At 40.6% G+C, this 21,038-nt stretch overlaps 3 protein-coding genes across 9 annotated transcripts in view; 2 read left to right on the plus strand and 1 right to left on the minus strand.

Moving 5' to 3' along the window:
- The window catches only part of LOC120568864 (cadherin-18-like), a 125,868-nt gene extending 124,106 nt beyond the window's left edge, over positions 1 to 1,762 (plus strand). The window contains exon 12 of the mRNA XM_039816595.1: positions 327 to 1,762. Within this exon, the coding sequence (XP_039672529.1) occupies positions 327 to 973 (647 nt within the window). The 3' untranslated portion in view covers positions 974 to 1,762. The remainder of the gene's footprint in view (positions 1 to 326) is intronic.
- A 7,773-nt stretch (positions 1,763 to 9,535) lies between these two features.
- On the minus strand, positions 9,536 to 11,530 carry LOC120567743 (E3 ubiquitin-protein ligase TRIM21-like). Its single transcript, XM_039814723.1, has 2 exons — positions 11,439 to 11,530; positions 9,536 to 11,208 (listed from the first exon to the last, which is right to left on the minus strand). The coding sequence occupies exon 2, from the start codon at positions 11,197 to 11,199 to the stop codon at positions 9,559 to 9,561; it is 1,641 nt and encodes a 546-aa protein (XP_039670657.1). The 5' UTR covers positions 11,200 to 11,208; positions 11,439 to 11,530; the 3' UTR covers positions 9,536 to 9,558.
- A 6,546-nt stretch (positions 11,531 to 18,076) lies between these two features.
- The window catches only part of LOC120568159 (sickle tail protein homolog), a 99,814-nt gene continuing 96,852 nt past the window's right edge, over positions 18,077 to 21,038 (plus strand). For all 7 annotated transcript variants that reach the window (XM_039815475.1, XM_039815482.1, XM_039815477.1 and 4 more), the window contains exon 1: positions 18,077 to 19,060. In XM_039815475.1, the coding sequence (XP_039671409.1) occupies positions 18,775 to 19,060 (286 nt within the window). In that variant the 5' untranslated portion in view covers positions 18,077 to 18,774. The remainder of the gene's footprint in view (positions 19,061 to 21,038) is intronic.

Here is a 21,038-nt window from a genome sequence, read left to right on the forward strand (position 1 = left end):
CAGTAAGTACTACATTAGTTTTAGTTAATACCTAAACATCAAAGCTGATTTATTAGCTCCCAAACAGAAAGAACGTTGAGTAGACTGTGACACATTGCCTTGAAATATCTCTAAAAAAAGGTTGCCGTGAATAAAATATGTTATTTTAGGTATTATAAAATGTGGGTATATAGAAAGCCATATGTTTTTCAAAAGAATCCAATATGCAATCATCCAGTCATTTTGTCTATGTCATTGAAAAAGTACTTTGGATGTCCTTGGTTTTCTCTCTTATTCTCTGTATGTCTCTTTCTTTCCTTTTACCTCTCCTTCTTACGTCCTTCCAGCCATAGTGATGCTATTCACCCAGCTGCGAAACAAGAAAGCGAGCAAAGAGCCGTTGATTCTCTCCGAAGAGGACATCAGAGAAAACGTGGTAACCTATGACGACGAGGGAGGCGGGGAGGAAGACACGGAGGCCTTTGACATTGCCGCACTTCGAAATCCCAAAGCCTCCGAGCCTCGCAGGAGGTTCCACACCTACCTTGGCCATGGGCCAAGCCCATACGAAGAGGAGGACGAGATCGAGGATGGCGAGGAGGGGATAACGGTGGTGAGGAGGAGGAAAGCACGGGAGTTAGATTGCGGGAAATACAGCCCGGAGTTGGAAACTACCTGGTTTGTCATTGACTGCGTTCCGCGAGACATCAGCCAGTCGGCGCCTTCGCTTCTGCTAGACGGTCAGGACATCATTCAGCAGATCATCCAAAAGAAGGTGGCCCAAGCGGACTCTGACACACGGGGCCCACCGTATGACTCGCTTCAAACGTACGCCTATGAAGGCCGTGGGTCCTTGGCCGGCTCAGTCAGCTCTTTGGGCCTAAATGCGGCAGTGCCCGAACTAAACTATGCCTTCTTGGAAGACTGGGAGCCAGAGATGCAAACACTGGAACCAGTGCAGCTGGCTACAGGTCAAGCTAACCCTGACACCTAAAGATTTCCATCAGAAGTTTTTTTTTTTTTTTAAACCTTTGGCCAGATTTGCTGAAACGTATTGCTTTTTAACTTGTGCCATTTAAACATGGGTGCGGGGATGCAAAATGACTGCCGCAAAAAGCTGGCAAATAGGAACTGTGATATCATGTGAAATCAAAGGATAAGAAAAGCCATTTATTTGTAACAGGAGAGAAGAACACAGAGGCTGAAGGGAGATTTGGGAAAAAACCTCCTAGGTCAAGTGCATTGCTAAAGTGTGGGACAAAATGCAAACTGAGAAGACCAGAGTTTTAACATGACAGGTGAGCTAATGGGGTTCTCCCTCTGCTCTGCTTGTTATGTGCGTTAGTTGAAAAGGTACAGCTATTCCTTGGCCCAAATGATTCTAGCCTTGAGCTTCACGGTTGCTAAAACATTTTAAAAACCTGGAGCCGTATACCAAATTGGCTTGGAACATGATGACCCACTATTCACGGGTCATATCACCAATCATCCATTGGCTTGAAATATAGGATCACATGGGAGTTGTATTTATTTCTTATTCATAAAAAACAAAGAAAGAAAGATCGGCCACAGAGTTCTCACCCACTGTCTTGAAAACTTTGTTGGTCTTTTTGCAGCTTTTCTTCTTCTCTTATATCACCAGCAGGAAATTCGTCATTAGACTATTCTACTACATTATTCACAAACCTTCCAAAACACAATTGAAAGGCTCCAGCGAATTTAAATCTGTCTCAAGATAAAGGTAATAAAGAGGGGGCACATTAGTTAGGTTCATTTGAGGCTTTGATTCTTTGTTTGTTGTTGTCACTCTTGACAATTCTAGCAACTTTATTTACACAGCCCAATATCACAAACCACAAATTTGCGTCAAGGGAACAGCAAACGACACCCTCAAGAGACAACGATGACATGATTGTCTGAACGGTGCCAGAACAGTAAACGGAACCCATGGCAAACATTATGTTTTATTTAATAAGTCCCTGCGGTGGAAAAGGGGCTATTGGTAACATCCAAGAGAAGGATTAAAGTGATTTGGAATAAAAAAATGAAAAATCAATTGCTGACATTAGGAGAAACTCATAAGCCATGTTTCCATCCACGCGTTTTAATGCAAATTAAGTAATATCGAATGAACAATGCCTTATGGAAACGGTAAATTCGATTGAATTTCATGAATATCGACACAAAGTTTGTACGTTTGATCACATCGGATTTTCTCTTAGTCTGTAAATGCGGAAACGTTATTTGCCGACTAAATAATAAATTGCGATTACGTTTTAGGTCATTTTATGGTTGCAACCGACCATAAAATAGAGAAGTTATATTTATTTCTGCCACGTATTTGCGCTCATGGCGGGTGTCAACAAATACAGATATAACTGGACGAACGAGGAGACTTTTTTTAATTGAATTTAATAGCAAAATATAACCGCTATTTTAGATTGAAAAAATCTTTGTCGGCTGGCCTTTACGTGCATCCGCATATAACACATAAGCACTATTACAACTTGCCCAATAGGAATCATTGGTTACACTTTACTTGAAGGTATCAACATAAGAGTGACATGACACTGTCATGAACACGTCATAAACATTATAAACAAGTCATAAACGTTATGACATAACGCTTATTTTAGTAAGTGTCATTTGGTTTTTGTCATGACAACTTAGGGTTAGAGTTAGTTAGGTTTCGTGTGTCATGACAGTGTCATGTCACTCTAGATATCTTCAAGTAAAGTGTTACCGAATCATTTGTAGGTAGACGGCACGATCCATTTTGGCTAGCAAAACTTTGTTCGCAGATGTTTGTTGAGGGATTCGGTGCGAAAATGAATGGAAACACCTTAAAATGTCTCAAATCAATTCCATATACCAATTTGATCGCGAAACAGCATGTGACGTCATTATGCATAGGTATTTACTCACTTTAAATGGATTGAAACACACATTGTTTTTAGCAAACTTCAGATCATTCGATCGACAAGTGGATGGAAACATAGCTGTCAAGCGAAGTTTATAATCTAGATCATTTAATGCCAACTGCGAGACCAGACATGAAGCCCCCTCCCTCCTCTTTTTTAACCCGGCTGACTTCTGTGAATCTATGGAAATTATTTCAGTATGCATATTTTCAATGGGTTAAAATCACTGACAGGACTGTACCTTTTCAGATGTTTTCAGAGTGGAAATGAATGACTAAGTTGACTGAGGAATAATCAGGAAGATGGAGGAAGTGAGGCCTATTTTCCCTGGTGTATATTTTTATCGGTGAATAAAAAGATCAATGATTTCAGAAAATGGTTTGAGCATGTGCTTTGATTGTTTTTGGATTCATATGTGCTATCCTTGAACAGTGCCAAAGTTTTGACCTAGTTTCTATTGTTAGGTCTGATGCAGCAGATGGCCTTTTGGGGATTCTCATTACGTATTGTGAGAAATATGTCTTTTCTCTGACCCTCCGCTGTCGCTACAAAAAAACAACCAAAACAAAACAAACACTCTTCTACTTGCTTTTATTCCATTTCTCTTTCTTTTCCAGTGCTCCAACGGGATTAACAGGGAAAGAAATACCTCACACAAAGAGCCTAAAAAGGGTTTTAATTAGGGCCACAGGAGTATTTTACTTGTAATTATTGGCTTCAAACGCCACGGAGTGCAGCTTTTGCATTGAGGGATTTGAAAATCTGCCTAGGAAACAGTTTGCCTGTCGATGTACATACATATCTCATCGCTAGAGGTCCAATAAGAGACATACATAAATCACTGTAAGTCTTTTGTAAAGCTTTTCCAATGATTAATACAGTTTCTATTACAGGGTTGTTTTTTGAATTAGCTGGAGCTATTTAACACAGCGATATTCAGCCTTTTTTTACATGTGTTTATTGCATGTATAGCATGAAAAATGACCGTATCAGCTCTTCATTGATTTGGCTTCATGCAGCATTTTCTTTTATCTCACGTTTAGCGGCGAATGCTCGCTTGCCTATTTTTAGAGGCTTGCTGGTTTACACTTCCTTAGATAAAGGCGAGAAAAAAAAGCTTCAAAAAAGTTTGAGCGTCACACAACCGATTATGAACACCATCCGTGGGTGTGCTGTTTATTCAAGAAGTTAATAGGTGTATTGATGTCCTTACTGCCTTTAAAAACAACAGTGACCTCAAACTGAGGGCCCAGCGTGGCTGGTGTAATAGCAGGGCTAAAAAATATGAATAATTCATCGCAAATGTAATTGGGGTTCTGAGTGAAGACAGCATTTAAAGGGCATCGCAGGGTAAACTGTAAATACCAGCTTTAACCATTGCACTTACAGATGGGATTACAAAAAGCCAGTGTTCCCCTGCCAGACCCAGTAAATGGAGCCACTAATTATCCTCATCAACACTTTTAACCAGCATCTGCTGGGGTTTCATTTTGCTCGGTTTTCACCATTTAAAAAGGAACAAAGGCACAAAACAGAGCTACCATAACTTCCTCGTTACAAATGATATATGTATATGTGGGTGTGCGTCTGATAAGAGTGTTCATGCATCACTGAGTTCACTTCTGTTTTCTTGGGCCTGTTTTACAAAGCAAGTCCAACTTAGTCTGTCTCTCTCTGTGCAACCTGGGGTACATCCCAATTCCCTTCATTTGACCGTTTCTCAATCCTCGCTTGTTAGTAAGTTACAAATAATTCAGTTCCATTATGTGCAGGACCAGAAGTGAATATACTTTTCTTCTTTCACGATACATGGGTGCCGATTGGATTTGTATTGCAATTTTCGTTCATTGCGATTCGATAGTATTGAGTATTGTGATTTTCTTTTGAATAATACACTTCTAGAGACAATATACAATGAGGCATATCTCAAAACTGATTGTTTTTCAAAGAAGAATGCACATCACGCATCAGTCAGTTAGTCTGACATTTACTGAATTTGTAAAGAACATAACATGGATTTTCGTCATTTTCTGTTGTAGTCGCCGTCGGCGGTACCACATCAACAGAAAATATTTAGGTGAATCGTTGGTTTAAAAAAAAATGAATGAAAAATATAGATTCTAGGGAAAAGAATCAAAGGATTTCTTCCCCCACCCCTAGTCAACACCCTCTTTCACTTTCTCTTTCACTCCTCTTCACACTCTTAAGTCGTTTTATCCACATTATTGATGATTTTTTACAGTAGTGGGGACATATAGCCTTGTAAAAAACCAAATTGCAGGGCCTCTCAGATCAATGGATAGATCGATCCCCTGATGCAAATTCATATCCACAGTAGACGGACAAAAGCTGCTTTTCATTTTGGTTGAATGCAAACGTAACCATGTTGTTCTACTGCAGCCGTAGGTGTCTGCAGCCACAAGATGGCAGCAAATACTAAGAATCAGGATCACATGGTCTCACCTCAGATATCTCAGCCAGGTGGAAGATCTCGCATGTGATGAAGAATAACGAACCATGTCAACATATGTTTCAGGTCTACTTCAGCATGAAGAACCAAGTTGATCTACGGCAGGAAAAGAAAACTGTGGCAGTGTTTGTAATCCTTCCAACAAATCTCTTCAACAGCTGTGTGTGTGTGTGTGTGTGTGTGTGTGTGTGTGTGTGTGTGTGTGTGTGTGTGTGTGTGTGTGTGTGTGTGTGTGTGTGTGTGGGCTTGTTTAACTATATTCGTGGGGTCCAAAAACCGGGAGTCCAGTATACTGTAAACGGTAAAGTACACTTGTACTGTACTTAAGTACAAATGTTGAGGTACATGTACTTTACTGGAGCCTTTTCTTTCCATGCTACTTTCTACTTCTACTACATTTCAGAGAGAAATATTTTTTAATCTTTTTACTCCACTACTTTAATTCGACAGCTTTAGTTACTACTTTACAAATTGAGATTTTAGCAAACAAAACACAAGCAGTTTATAAAATTCCAGGTTGTATTATAAATTAAACTACCCAACAATACTGTATATTATAGGCCTAACACGTCATGCTGAAATTATTAGACGATTAAACACTTGGTTAATTGAAAGAACTGTTTTTGATTGTTTCCAGTTGATGAAAATGTGAGGATTTTTTCTGCATTGAGCACTTTTCATTTGTAATACTTTAAGTACATTTTCCTGTTGCATACTTTTACTTAAGTAACATTTTCAATGCAGGACTTTTACTTGTAAAAAGAGCTTTTATTCAGTGTGCTATTAGTACTTTTACTTAAGTAAAAGATCTGAATACTTCTTCCACCACTGACTGACAGTAGAACTGTATCATCTGCTGCAGGGATGGACTGGCCATCTGGCATACCGGGCATTTTCCCAGTGGGCCGACGCACTTTTTGGCCAAATCGCCGATATAAATAGGACCTTTTTTTATTTTTTGGTCGGGCCGGCCCATAAAGAACTCACAGCGGGCCGCAAATTTACGAATCCCACTATTGCCACGCCTCCCGGCCCTGAGACATGAGCTGTAATAGTTATGCTGGAAGTTTAGCATTCACGTTAAAATGGACAAACGACCACCGAAATGCAAGGGAGGTGCAGAGAAATTACATGAGAAAAAGATTAAGAATCTACAGGCGGATTCCTCACAATGTGCCAACATTTCTGACATGTTTGGGGCTGTAGTAGCTGCTTCAACATCAGCATTACCTGAAGCCGAGGAGGAGGAGAGGTGGCTGGCTACACAGAGAAGCAGAAACAGCATCATGACAGGGAAGAAGCCGAGGAGGAGGACAGTGACCATGACAGGGAAGAAGCCGAGGAGGAGGACAGTGACCATGACAGGGAAGAAGCCGAGGAGGAGGACAGTGACCATGACAGGGAAGAAGCCGAGGAGGAGGACAGTGAGAGGGAAGAAGGAGGAGAGGAGAGTGAAAGAGGGGCATGAAGTGAGGAAAAATGGAAAAATAGATATTAAAGAGGGATTGTCAGAAGAAGGAAGAAAGGCTGTGAGTGTGTGTGTGTGTGTGTGTGTGTGTGTGTGTGTGTGTGTGTGTGTGTGTGTGTGTGTGTGTGTGTGTGTGTGTGTGTGTTTTTTTTCAGTAATGATACAAGCATCAGTGTTCCTTGAATGGCTTAATTAGCTTCTGTTATATTGGTGCTCTTTTCCAGGGCATATACTGTACTACTCTCAGCTTTATTGTAGCTTTTGGGAAGGGTTATAGTTATGGTTATAGTATTTAGCAGACACTTGTGTCCAAAGCGACAAAATGTGAATCCTACAATAGTTAAAATTAAAAGTAAACTGTTTTAACCTGCTAAGCCAATATTAAGCAAAATAGTAATAATAACACTAATGGCAATACAATATCAAATATCAATAATAAAAAATAATAAAAATACCATAACCACAAATCATAACTATAAGAATGAATGAATTATTTAATTGTAAGATCAACAGATAAGTCTTGAGACCCCTCTTGAAGGATCCAAAACGATCACATGAACGCTGAACACTAGGCAACTCATATAATAAAATGCACGCATATTTTAAGAGGAGTGTCTGCAGGGAATGTGTCTGACCAATCACGGTGGGTGTGGGCCACCTGGGCCAAAAATGCCAGGGCAGATTTTTAGTCCCAGTCCAGCCCTGATCTGCTGTGTAGTTATCCTGATGCAAACTAGGCTTCTGCCACATGTTAGACTGGTTTTGATGCCGAGCTGATGTATTTTTACACTTGGACACCGTAGTTATGAGGGTGTGACGGTGTCTTCACATCAAATGCACACAGACAGGACTGAGCAGCTCCTTTCCTTCCAATGTTTCCACTACAGATGAAATCAGAAAATGGCTGCAACTTGACCTGAGTTCAGCAGGTAAGAATCCTCCTAAGGACATTTGATGAACAGGATAACTATAATCACATTATGTAAGTAAACTGTATCACAGTTTTATTACACTTCACTCTAGAAATCTGACTTTTTTCAATATTGTGACTTTTTACAAAAGTACAACTAGTCTTACTAATTATTCTTATAACATTACTTTCTCAACTATTACTTTTTTTTTTTTTACAGTGGCCCCTTATACTAATCATAGCTCGCCATGTCAAAGATCAGCAGCTTAAACACTCCATCGCTATTCTGTCAAAGCTCTGTGTGTTGTATTAAAGCCCAGAGCAGCAGCAGACCAGACTCAATGTCATGAGACATTTCTAAAAACAAATTTTCAAAAAATATTGCACATCACATGTCAGTCAGTCAGTCGGATATTTATTTTATTTGTAAAAAAGTACATAATGTGGATTTGCTGCATTTTCTGCTTTCGCTCTGTTTTGCTGTAAACCGTATCCGTACCGTAGATATTGAGGTAAATCATTGGTAAAAACAGTAAAGTACCGATACTCCTAGTAACGATGTATGATCAAATTTAACTTAAAGGTGCTCTGAGCGATGTTGGGTGACGTCACTTCTTGTTGACGTTCAAAGTATTGTCAAACAAAACGGAGGCTAGCTCGCCCCTCCCTCCTCCTCATCCCATCCCCCTCCCTTCCGCGCACTAACCCACCCAACCCCCACCCCCAAATCCTTCTTGTCTTGGTTATTGGCTGGAAGACTGTTTGTTATGTTTGGTGGTGCAGGTTGGCGCAGTTGGTTTTTGTTGCCGTGTGTGGAGCCTGAGCTGTCTTAGAGCACCTGTAACAGTAGTTGTTATTTCTGCAGAATAAGAGGAAGATGCTGATGACTGCAGAAAACTGATACTCTCTGCAGAGACGTTTAATCAACAAAAACTAAGATCCACATCTATCCTGTTCCTCAAAACTGACATAGTGGTCCTACTAAGCTGTCACACAGAGACAGCATGGAGAATGTAATAAAATATAAATCCAGGCCAAGAAACATTTAAAAGGGCAATTCTTTGCTATCCTAAAAAAAATAACAGTCCAACTCAAAGTGAATATCAAACGAAAACTGACTGCCGTAGCCTGCTGAATGAGTGAGGATCGTTTACACCTTCACCATAACAATTATAAGCCTTGTGTTGTCCTCGGGTCAAATATGACCCGTTTTCAAAGTTTTTATGTCAGAAATATGGGTTTCTTACAACCAAATTGCCCCAAAATAACATGGATGCATGCATGTACGTTGTATGGAACCCATACAACATATACATTCATGCATCCATGTTCTTCGCAGGTAAAATTATTGATTACTTCCATTGAATTTTGGTTTTATGTAATTTCATGGCTTTTGAATTTTTTTGTTTAAATGGTTTCAAAAAAGCATCCTGACCAAAATTTGACATAAACCAGTCTGTGATTCACTCAACATCCTCTGATCTTAACTATTCTATTAGTCAAAATAATTCATAATATCTGCTTTTTTTTCAAACTAACAAAATAGGTATAATGTCATTTGGTAGGTTTATTGACCATGAATTAAAAAAAAAAAAAAAGCATTGAAAAGAAGGATAAAAATGTTTGCAAAAGCATAAAAAAAGCGTAAAATTTTTTCCAAACAAAGTGCATTTTTCAATTTTGACCCAGAATGACAAGTTCATGGACGACAGTGAAGACAACACAACGGGTTAGAAAGGTGACTGTGAATTTTGGTTGTGTTTGATCCTTTGATGACACATGAAATCTTTTTTTTTTTTTAAACGACTGATCAGATCAAATCGGTGGGGTCAACAGGTGAAATCGTCAGAGGGGTGGAGTTCGTGCCACCGTGATGAAGACCCGGACTGAAGAAGGGACAGAGCGCCTCGGTGAAGCAGCAGTCGGTGAAGGAGTAGAGGTGAACTGCAGCATCCACATCATAAAAGGAGACCAGACCCTCCTCGTAGCTCACAAACACCCCCACCTTCTGAGGCCTCAAGTTTAGACCGAGGCTGACAACGGGGGTAGAAAGAGTGAGGTAGTCCTTTCCGTTCCTCAAAGCCACAGCCCAGTAGCCACTCAAAGGGCTTAGTGGGATTGTTCCCTTCCTGTCCACTGACACTTTGACCACTCCCAGAGTCCAGTCAGTCTTCCCTGTAACCTGAACCTCGTAGTAAAATCTTCCAAAGGAGATGCTCTGCTGTGCCAACACGTTGGCGTAAAGAGAAAACCTCTCCGGGTTGTCCGGTAGGTCCCTCATCACCTCGCCGCACATGACTTGTTTCCCGTCATCGGACAGGATGAGCCAGGGATTAGCTGTGCGTTGTTCAAGAACCACATCCGCAGCGTAATGCTGGACCCTCTTCAGCCTGGCCCCATGAACCAGGTGGTTCTTCTCTGTGCTGATCGCCTCCTCCAGCTCAGCCACGGCGTTCAACACAGCCCCCTCGTATGACGGCGGACGGATGCTGGCTTCTGTCCAGTTCTTGGTGCACAGAGCAGCGTCCATGGATGTGAAGCTCTGGAGGAAGTGAAGATGGTCTTGCGTACGCGAGAGCTGCTGCACCTCAGCGGTTCTCTTCATAAGTGCATGGATTTCTTGTTCCAGTTCTTTGATACAGCCGTCGGCCTGTTCCTCTGCCGTCTTCTGCCTCTCTTGAATCATCTCAATAAGGTTGTTCAAGTCTCTCTCTGCCTTCTGGATCAGAACGGTGAAGGTACGAACGGCGTCTGCGATCTCTCTCTCTGCATCCTTCTCACTGTTCATTTTTAAGCGTTGGTTTTTCTGGATCTTGAGCTTTCTGTTCTGAATCATCTGCTGGATTTCAGCCTCTTCCTGCGCCAGTTCGGTCTTCTTTGCTTCATATTCGTCTTTCAGAGAAGCAATATTGTGTGCCATGTGTTCTGAAACAGTGCAGTCCGAGCATACACACGTCTGGTCAGTCTTACAGAACAGCTCCAGTGTTTTATCGTGCTGCGTACACACCCTGGCCTCCATGTTCTCCACAGGATGACTCAGGGAATGTCTTTTCAGTGGGCCAGGTGTCATGTGAGGATTTAGATGAGCACTGCAGTAGGAGGCGCGACACGTTAGGCATGACACCACAGCTTTAAGTTTGGTTCCAGTGCAGAAGTCACAGGGGACTTCCCCTGGTTTGGCAACTTGCCCGCTGCTTTTCTTTCCAGCTGACTGTCTGAACTCAGCAGCCATCTCATTTATGAACGTGTTGACAGACAGCTCAGGTCGTGTTTTAAATTGTTTTTTACACATGGGACACTGGCACTGAAAACTGTTAATAGTCCAGTGCTGCGTGATACAGTTTTTGCAGAAGTTGTGTCCACATGGTATAGTGACTGGATGAGTGAAAACATCCAGACAGATGCAGCACAAAAACTGCTCCTCAGACAGCAGACAGCTGGTACCTGACATGGCGATACACTGAGAACAAAAGTGAAAGTAACATTACTACGCATCTACTACACATTACACCATTACTTTACAATCTTTAAAACATAAATCAGAGTATTGGTATACTTGATAAACACGTATATTTTTCATGGCAGACTTCATGTAAATGTTTTAACAGTATATACTATATTTTAGTGTCAGTACAGTTCATGGGTGTGCTATGGCACTAAATAAATATAATTTAATACAATTGACTTTACCTGTTAAAGAAATGTTGGAGTAGAAAAGCCTGATCCTGATGAAATCCTCAAACACAGAGACCCATGCCGAATGCAGATGACCAAGTGCTCTGAGCTACTTAATCATAAACAAGGAAATGAGTCGCTTGATCACACCCACTCAGAGTGGGTGTGATCAAGCAACACTCCACTCTTTCCAGTACTGCTCCGCCTCCTTTCCCTGAACTCTGAGTGTTAGTATGTCATTCAAACAACCTGTTTTGTTATGTCTTCCTCATTTGAGTTAGTTCTGTTTGGCACATTAACTCTGTTCTTGACATGACAAGGGCTTTAACACTGCAGGGCAAGGATTTATAGAATTTCAGTTTGTATTTCCCAAGGCATTGTTAGAAACAAAAGGCACACTTTTAGCAATAAGTAGTCTTGCATTGCCAGACCTATCTCCACAGTGCTGCGGAGTAAGGTCCCTGGGATAGGAGAAAGAAAAGCTTTGTATGCATTTCTTTAAACCAATCACAGCGACGGTGGCTCTGGAAGGAACTTGTTTTGGTGGAAAATGTGCACGCCGCAAAAGAAAACACCACATACAATATTAATGAAGTTAACTGTTCACACAATACAGTAACGTGAGCTATTTAAATTGGCTGGATACATGGTTAAATGTAATTCGCTCTTAATACCGTGTCTACTTTATCCATTGCAATCCTTACAATCTGTCCTAAAACGTTCCAGTTAGATAGTAAGTGCCGTTTTTTTGTAAATCTTTACAATCATTCCCCCGAAAGAAGCAAGCAGCCCTGCCTTATTGTTCGACCCAAAGTCTTTCCAACAAGTGAAGGGATTTTAAGAACGGTCACACAGAGCAGAAGGAGAGGGGCAAAGCCTGACATCCAGTTTTATCCATGTACTTGATCCAGACTAGGCAATAGAAGAAACATACACCAAACGGTGTTTCAGTTTGCAAAACAGCAAATGCATGCTTCAATTTTTCATACAATCAACAGAATCACATAATAGCATCAACATTTTTAGTAAAAACACATTTGTTGGGCACCACTTGGCAGTTGCCTGCTTTGCCCAGTTGTTGATCCAGCCCTCAATCAAGTTATAAAATTATAAAAGTTTAAGAATAATTAACTGTATAACTTGAACTATGATGTAACAATGGAGTAGTTAAATATGTTGATACAGCCAATTCGTATGAGGAAAAAGTGTCATTTTGAATGTCAAAGTTTACCTTGTGAAATCCAGGTATGTGAAAGAGACTGTAAATGTTCATTGTGTGCTGATACTGTAAGTGAAAGAAAAACGTAAGAGTCCCTTTATGGGTTATTAATGGAAAATACCTCATTGATTGACATTAATGTCATGACCACAAGAGACAGAAAATCCTAAATGTCAAAACCTGCAAAATCATGGGATAGGGTGCAGTAAGTGGCATGCTGCAAATTAAATCTGTGTCATTATTGATATTTAAATGTTTCGATCCACTTAACTTAATCCTTAATTATGTAATCATCCAAATAATAGCGGCTAATAAAGACAGAGATTGCACAAACTTCTGATTTTATTTAAGTAGCCAATATTACTCCAAGCTAATGATTTAAAACTTAAAAAGTGTCATGAGACTCTATGGGTAATGCATCCTGGCATGGTTGGATAACAAAAGTTACATTAAAAAGACTGGAGTAACCCCAGTTCCAGACTTTTTTTTACCATTCTGTCACCTGACATCCCCACCCATCTACACACCTGTTCCCACTTTCCTCAACAGCCCTGCAATTACCTGGCCTTCCCTGCCTACTCTCTCACCTGTTTTCACTTTTACTCATTAGCGTTGCATTACATATACCAGCCCTTTTTCCCCCAGTTTGTCATAGTTGCAGTAACCCCTATCACCCTCTATCCTGTAACATAGCATCACATATAGCATTGCTACAAACCACATGATTTGTGAGATGTGTCTGGGCAGGAGCAAGAAAGTAAATGCAAGAACATCATGTGTTCTGAACTAGTGAATATTTCTCCCATCTGCATGGTCAAACCAGCTCATTTAATACATTTTCCAGGCATTGTTTTGCAAGCAACGTTATTACATGTACTCTGCCCACCAAGACTTTGCTCTTCTGGCATCAGTCTCTAACTTTAACGGAGTAGTTTTCCAAACTTAAACAAAAACACCCACACACAAACAAACACACTCCTTTAACGGCAGCAAGGTGAGGACTGAGTAAATGTGCATTCAAAGTGAGGACCACCCTTTCTACAATACTAGAGACAAATGCATGCTACATTTCAACACTAGATGGCTCCCTTATTTCATTTACCCCCTCAGTTTGTGTAACTGTATTTTACCAACAGAGTGAGGACAAGGACATACAGAGGGCTGGAGGTCTGGTACATTTATTTCAAACTTAGTTCCGTTTGAGGATAAAGTCTTCGGCGTTAAAACAAGTTGTATTCTTTGTGAAACACTGGCTTTATTGTGTTAAAAACACTACACTTCAATATTACCAACAGTAGACAGCAGTCAGCACTTTCCCAGTTTGTAGAGGCAGAGATGTACTGTATACTGCTGAGGACAGGGACACCAACACACCAAAAATGTTAGCCCACTAAGTCCTGAATATTCATAAGCGTATCTTTTCCTGCTGCATACTGTATTACTCTGCTGAGCAAAAAGAAGCAGGTGAAGCAGAAAATATTACAAATACAGTGTATAGTTGTACTGATGTATGTTTTTCAGATGGGACTTCTTTTAGGTACGTTAAAAAATCAAACATTTTGTTGCTGTGATGATTACCTCATATAACCCCATTTCAAAAAACCCAAATATCCCTTTAACATAGTAATTGACAGAACCAATCACTTAGGACACATTGTGCAATGAATATCTTCAAACTTGAGACTTGCAAAGCTGACATTGATTGAAATGTAGTAAAGTGAAGGTTTTTGTGTTTAGAGAGGAGAGCTGCTGAAGCAGTTGTGAGAAAGTACGGGGATCAAGAAGCTCCACCACCAAAATAGAGTACTACGGACAAGGCCAAGTGGTTGGTCGCTGTTGTTTGGGTTTCAGTCAGTGCAACAGGGGAGTTGACCACTGTAAACGCTGTTGTTGGAGAGTTCGGCTAGTCAAACTACTACATCTCTGGCAGGTGAAGCATGTTGGGCAGATGCAGTCACTGGAGTCTGTGTGTAAGGAGCCTCCAATCACACCTGTCTGTGAGGTAGACATTTCCATTATGTGTCTGTGTGTGAACAGCATCCATTACATGTCTTTGAGGTGAAATGCTCCATCATATATCTTAAAGCTATAGTGCGTAGTTTCTGTCGCCCCCATGAGGAATTCTAAGTAATGACAACAGAACTGTCCACATTATACCAGCCTTCCGTGATCGCACTCCGCCCCCACCCATCCTCCACACTGTTGCTTGTAACCAAGGATGACACAGTGGATTTTCACTTGATTTCCTGCATGCGAAAGTCATCGGACAACACAATCTTCTGACCGTAGCCATACTGAGAAATCCAGAGAGAGTTGTGTGAAGCTGATAGTCTTAATTAGCTTTGTATCAACTCATTTGGCAATGGCTTGAATTTAACCAACGTTCATTAATATAAAAAGTTACAGACAAAAGCTGTTAAAAGGAAAGGTTTAACTTTTTTTTTATGTGAATATTTTGAGCATGTATTTTGGTATTCAAATCGGGTTTAACGTGATTTTTAATTATAGCTTTGGGTTGTAATTTAATGAATGAATGTTTCTTATGTTATAGAAACTTGGTGCACATGGTGTCATGGACAGCCCCGCCTTTAGCTATTAGAGGCAGGTAATGTGGTTCTCCGTTAAAATTTCTGGCAGCTGAAGCCATGGTAAAAATATAATGTTTCGACCACAATTGTTTGACATTAATGGATTTTTTTCTTTTTTTGTTTCTTTATGAAGGTACTTTAAAAAAAAAAAAGACTCAAAACGTTTTTTTGAGTCGGAGGTGAGAAAAACAAAAGAGCCATGCCTAAATCCGTTAACTGTGCCCTTGGTTTTGTAATCTGTTTTGAAGCTTTACAACACAGAGGGCACAGTTTTATAAACTGTATTCACAGTGGGGCTTCACACACATTCAGGCATAAATTTGCAAGGCTTGTACTGATATTTTTCAGTGGATGGGTAGATGTCACTTACCTTACATGGCAGCTTCGTGAGAATCGCAGGATCACGTATCACACAGAAATCAATCTTGTTAGGCTCCAACCTTTGTGTATGAACTACCAACTTAAAGGACAATTCCGGCGTAAAATGAACCTAGGGGTTAATAACACGTGTTTTCATGTTAATCAAATGTGACCAGTTTTAGTGCAAACCGCTAATTAGCTTATAACGCTAGTTGTCGTGGCACGCGAAAGTAAAAAGAAATCGCTATTTCTACACCACTAACAAGGCTCAAAATAGCACCAAAATTCCACTGTAGCATAATGGGGGTCCCTACATGGAAACCGAAGCTTTGAGGACTTTGTAAGTGTACAGACAGTTTATTAAAAAGATAGTTTATAAAGACAGTAGCGTTCGGTATACAGGCAGGCACCATCTTGGGGAAACAGTCATCACCAGTCGAACGACAAACGCCGTGTAACCAGTAACCAGTAACATAGCTCAAGCACAGCGTTCATCATTCGACTGGTCATGACTGTTTCCCCAAGATGGCGCCTGCCTGTGTACCGAACGGTTCTGTCTTTATAAACTATCTTTTTAATAAACATATCCCAGAGAACAGTTGACTCGGTATGTGTTATTAAAGTGATGGTTCGGAGTAATTTCAACCTAGGGTGCAGCAACAGAGAGCAGAAGAGAGCAGGCAAGTGTTCATAAACTTCTGTTGTACTTACAAACTTTCCAATCCATCGTTTTATGAGTGCATAACCTATTGTACCTATATTGTACTAGTGTAGAACTTTGGTATCATATCAGGCATTATTAGTGGGGTAACTTACAAGATACAAACGTGGGTCCATTAGCCTCTGCGCTAAGCTATTCAGCTGATAACACTACTCTACGCTAACTCTCCCAATATTAGACCCAGGTTAAAAAGCTTCTGGGGGGGTGTTTGGCTCAAGGTCATGGTGCAAAGGACCCTAGGGTGAAATTACTCCGAATCATCACTTTAACCCCTAGGTTCATTTTGCACCAGAATTGTACTAACAACTAGACAGCCAGTCAAACTCTGTAAACAACATGGGAGTCAAATGTAGCGTTTTAGCTTTGTATTTTATTCCAGACTGCATGTGGTTAAAAGTAAAGTACAGCACAATTAACAAGATGTCCTCTATACGAAGTTGTACAATACATTGTATTGTAGTACAGTACGTTGTATTTACCAAAATTAAAAACAAGCAAACCACACTTTACAGTTGTATTTATGTTGTTGTTGTTGTTTGAATGACATGCGTAACTGTATGCAGAAGCCAATAACTAGCATACAAAAGTAAACTTATAAAAATAATGGAAGTAGTAGCAGTTATGTGATCCTTAGTCCACTCCTCCATTGTCAGGTCACCCAGGTTAAACTTGAATCCAAGTGATCACTTGAATCTGAACTTATTATCACTTCAAACACATTTCTGAACATAGTGTTCTTATTGGTGACATTCTCAAACAGGATACACACATTGTTTGCACAATCTAAGAATCTTGCTCACACAATTTAAAGGCTTAATCCAAATGTACACTATAATTATAGATGTAAATACACAGCAGTAAACTGCAACTTTTATAAACTGTGTTCTCAACGTTCTGCAACAGCCAGGCAACACTAAGATCACTTATTGGACAATGAGGAATGAGAGAGGAATGGAAGGAAGTAGAAAATGGTGTCGGGATGAAAGCAAAATTGACAGTTTCTGACCCGACGGATCAGGCTTCTCCCCTTCCACTCTCTGTGTGTTGCCTTTCTCAAAATCCCTTCGGAAAACCACAACAAATCTTCAATCTAGCAAACCACACTCTGAAAATGGCAAGTTTTGAAGAGAGTTTGGATTGTGCAACAAGGCAGGTCTGCTTGGTTCTTCCGGGGGAATGATTGTAAAGATTTAAGGTGGGGATTGTTATACATACGGCGATACACTGGTAAGAGAAAATGACATTTTACCATATATCGAGCTAATTTAAATAGCTCACGTTACTGTCGTAACTTCATCGTGTTAACTTCATGTAATATTGTATGTGGCGTTTTCTTTTGCGAGGTGAAAATGTTCCACCAAAACAAGTACCTTCCAGAGACTATTTAGCAGAGCCACAGTCCCTGCATCCAGAGCTTAGTGCCGCCCAAGATGATTGTGATTGGTTTAAAGAAATGCAAGCAACCCAGAGAGTTGTTTCTCCTATTCCAGAATGTATGTGTGTATGCTGTGGAGATAGGTCTGGCAACGTGAGACTAGCATGGTGTAAAGTGACAACAGCAGAGCCAACATGTGAACGGTATTTCATGTTGATACAACTGAGTCAAAAGAGGTGGAAGTCAGAGAACAGAGTGCAGAGAAGGAATTAAAAAAGGAAACGATGATTTCAAAGTTGGATGGGAAAAAGAGAGGGAGAGAAAAATGAAGGAGGTGGCAGAGAGAGAAGCGAAAAAAAAAAAAAAAAAAAAGGAGAGCTCTCCCAGAGGAGTTTAAGGCACAGAGGGAGCTTACTGCTGACAGAGAGGCAGTGGGAGAAAGACAGGGAATAATACAGTGAACACTGATCACTGCTGCAAACGTAGGGACAGTCCTGTGGTACAGAGGTACCACGGTCTGGAAAGGGACGAAGAAGAAAGGACAGAAGCAAAGGGAAAGACTGACTGACTGGAGAACAGCATTGTGCAATGTAAGGCAGAAACAACAGAGGAGCTCAGGACATTAAGAGGGTAGAAGAGGGACTAAAGAGACAAACTTGACAAAAGAAAAAAAATGACAACTTGACAAAACTAAGATACCATCACTCACACACACACACACACACAGGCACTTCAGAAGAACATCCACACACTGAAACAGGGGCAGGAGATAGAAGACGACAACTGCAAGGACTCTTACAAACCTGGTACCAAAAGGAATAGGACAGTTAGATGACAAAACCTGAAAGATGCTAAATAGTTCTTCAATACTCCTCAATACATAAGTGGAAGGAAAAAGAGACAAAAGAGAAGCAGGCAAGAAACAAAAAGGGACAGAAAGAAGAGCAGCAGGAAGAAGAAGAAGAAGAAGAAGAAGAAGAAGAAGAAGAAGAAGAAGCATACAGAGAAGAAAAGAGGGACTAGCGAACGAGAGACCCAGACTAACCCTGGAGTATCTAACCAGTGCTCTGCTCAGCCCAGCAGGGAAGATGTCCAAGTCCTCCCCACGCCTGGGTCGACCCGGATCAGCGGGGTCTAAGAGCCCCAGCTTGAGAAAGGATCCACAGGGTAATCGCTCATGCATGCTGCGGATTGGAGAAAGGCTGATGAGGGCAGGCAGTGAGGGCAACCTGGTCCAGAGACCCATACCAGCCCAGAGCCAGAGCCAGAGCCAGGCGTCCTCCGATGGATTAGGGCACGGATCGAATGGACAGGCACAACCTCCAGCCCTGGAGGACAAACCCCCTGAGCAGACAGGAAATAGCTCCAGCACGGGTAAGGTCCATCTCTGCAACTCTTTAAAAAAAACATATTTAACCTAACATAATGCTTTACTTTAGATAACCAAATTCAGCGTAACATAACCTGGGTTGCAGTGATACATACTGTATCTGTAATGTCTTTAATCCTGTTCAAAGAGCTTTCTACATATTTAAGTGACTTTTTAGTTACCCAGAAGAGGACTTACCTGAAGTGTTATGTCATATAAAGAAAACCATGTTATCGTGTCAGTATCTGCTGTGTCAGGAACATTAGAACAGTCCCTCTTAATTCCCAGCATAAACAATACTCTTAACAGTCGAATGCAGTTTTCGACTAACACAGGAATGCCTCTGACATGTTTCAGAAAAACAGACAAAGTGACCGAGTTCTTCACCCAAACTGGCTCTGCTTGTTGTCAACGCAGATATGATTAATCGCAGTGAATGATACATTGTATAATTAAATCGATGAGCAGCGGAACGTAGATCTGCGTGGCCATTTGCAGCAGAATAACACTAAGACCATCAGCCCTGTGAAACACCAACGTGTTTACGACAAGTTTAAGTTCTCTGCTGTTTCGATATGAACGTTGTTAAAATGTTTTTTTTCTGGACTGAACTGCTAATGCTGGATTAATGCAAAGGCGGAAAAATGGGAGAACCTCCTGTAAAACAATGCTGTCAATAACCACATACACATTACTAGTGTAAAGCTTCCTTTAAAATAAGCTGGATGGTGTTAACGCTGGATTTTATTCAGATGTAGGTTAACTGCCAGTGATAGTGGATTGGTAGCCACTTTGCCACAGATTTACTGACACAGTTCTTTCTGCCGCGTGGGATTATATTATTGCTGATATCTCTGACTTGGAATCAAAACTGAGAGGCTGACTGTTTGTCCTACTCGGTTGCTCATAGCGAAGGTCTATACGAAATGATGTGAACACAGCATAATGACCAGAGGAAATGTGAAATGCATGTGACATTTCAAACAATGGACTTAGCTGGCATTTACACATTGTCTATTCATGCTGCCTGCCTCAGACTATTCCTTTTTTTTCAGGCATATATTTAACATACAAATACTCAAATTAGGGAGACAAATATGAACTCTGTCTCGTGTGCTTAGCAATGTTAATATATGCATATTCCAAACTGCAGTTAGAGTTAGAGAAAAGTGGAGAGGGATTTAATGTGTGTCCTCAGTGTGCTCAAAGTGCTGCTGCTGCAAGGCTGCTGGATTAGTTGCCGCGATGCTGTCAGAGATCATGCATGAACTGTGATCCATTAGTGTCAGTGTGTCAGTCCAGCAGTAGGACAACTCCACTGCCCTGCCGTTGACTGCTTCTTTGCAGAAGCCCCATTACATTACCGTACTGTACATATACATACAATAATACATACATATAGAGCCCGACTGACTGGGGGCTCAGTGATGGGTCATCCCATCACTGATATGTCAACGGAGAATTAAAAATTCAGACAATTGTCGGTTACATTTTACTTGAAGGTATCTACATAAGAGTGACATGACACTGTCATGAATGTGTCATAAACATTTATGACATAACGCTTCTTTTAGTAAGTGCCATTTGGGTTTTGTCATGACAAGTTATGGTTAGGGTTAGGATTAGGGTTAGGGTTCATGTGTCATGACTGTGTCATGTGTTCTTGACAGTGTCATGTCACTCTTATGTAGATACCTTCAAGTAAAGTGTAACCCAATTGTCTGTATACTAGAGAGCACTAAGTATATGAGTTTGAAAGTTTATTTTTGCATTGAAAAAACTTCCTGCTCAGTACATAACATCACAATTCTTTATTAATATATATATATATATATATATATATATATATATATATACGTTCCTTAAAATGTTTGTTTATTGTGCTTGTTTTAAAAAATATTGGTTAATATACTGTTATTGTATTTTTTTCAATTCAGTTTGTAACTGACTTGACCGACTGATTTCAATTTGAGTTGATTGGCT

Source organism: Perca fluviatilis, chromosome 11 (genome assembly GCF_010015445.1).
Source record: "Perca fluviatilis chromosome 11, GENO_Pfluv_1.0, whole genome shotgun sequence".
NCBI lineage: Eukaryota > Metazoa > Chordata > Actinopteri > Perciformes > Percidae > Perca > Perca fluviatilis.

Excerpts from the sequence above, each read along its gene's own strand:
- LOC120567743 (XM_039814723.1), bottom strand. The coding sequence starts at position 11,199 with ATGTCAGGTACCAGCTGTCTGCTGTCTGAGGAGCAGTTTTTGTGCTGC.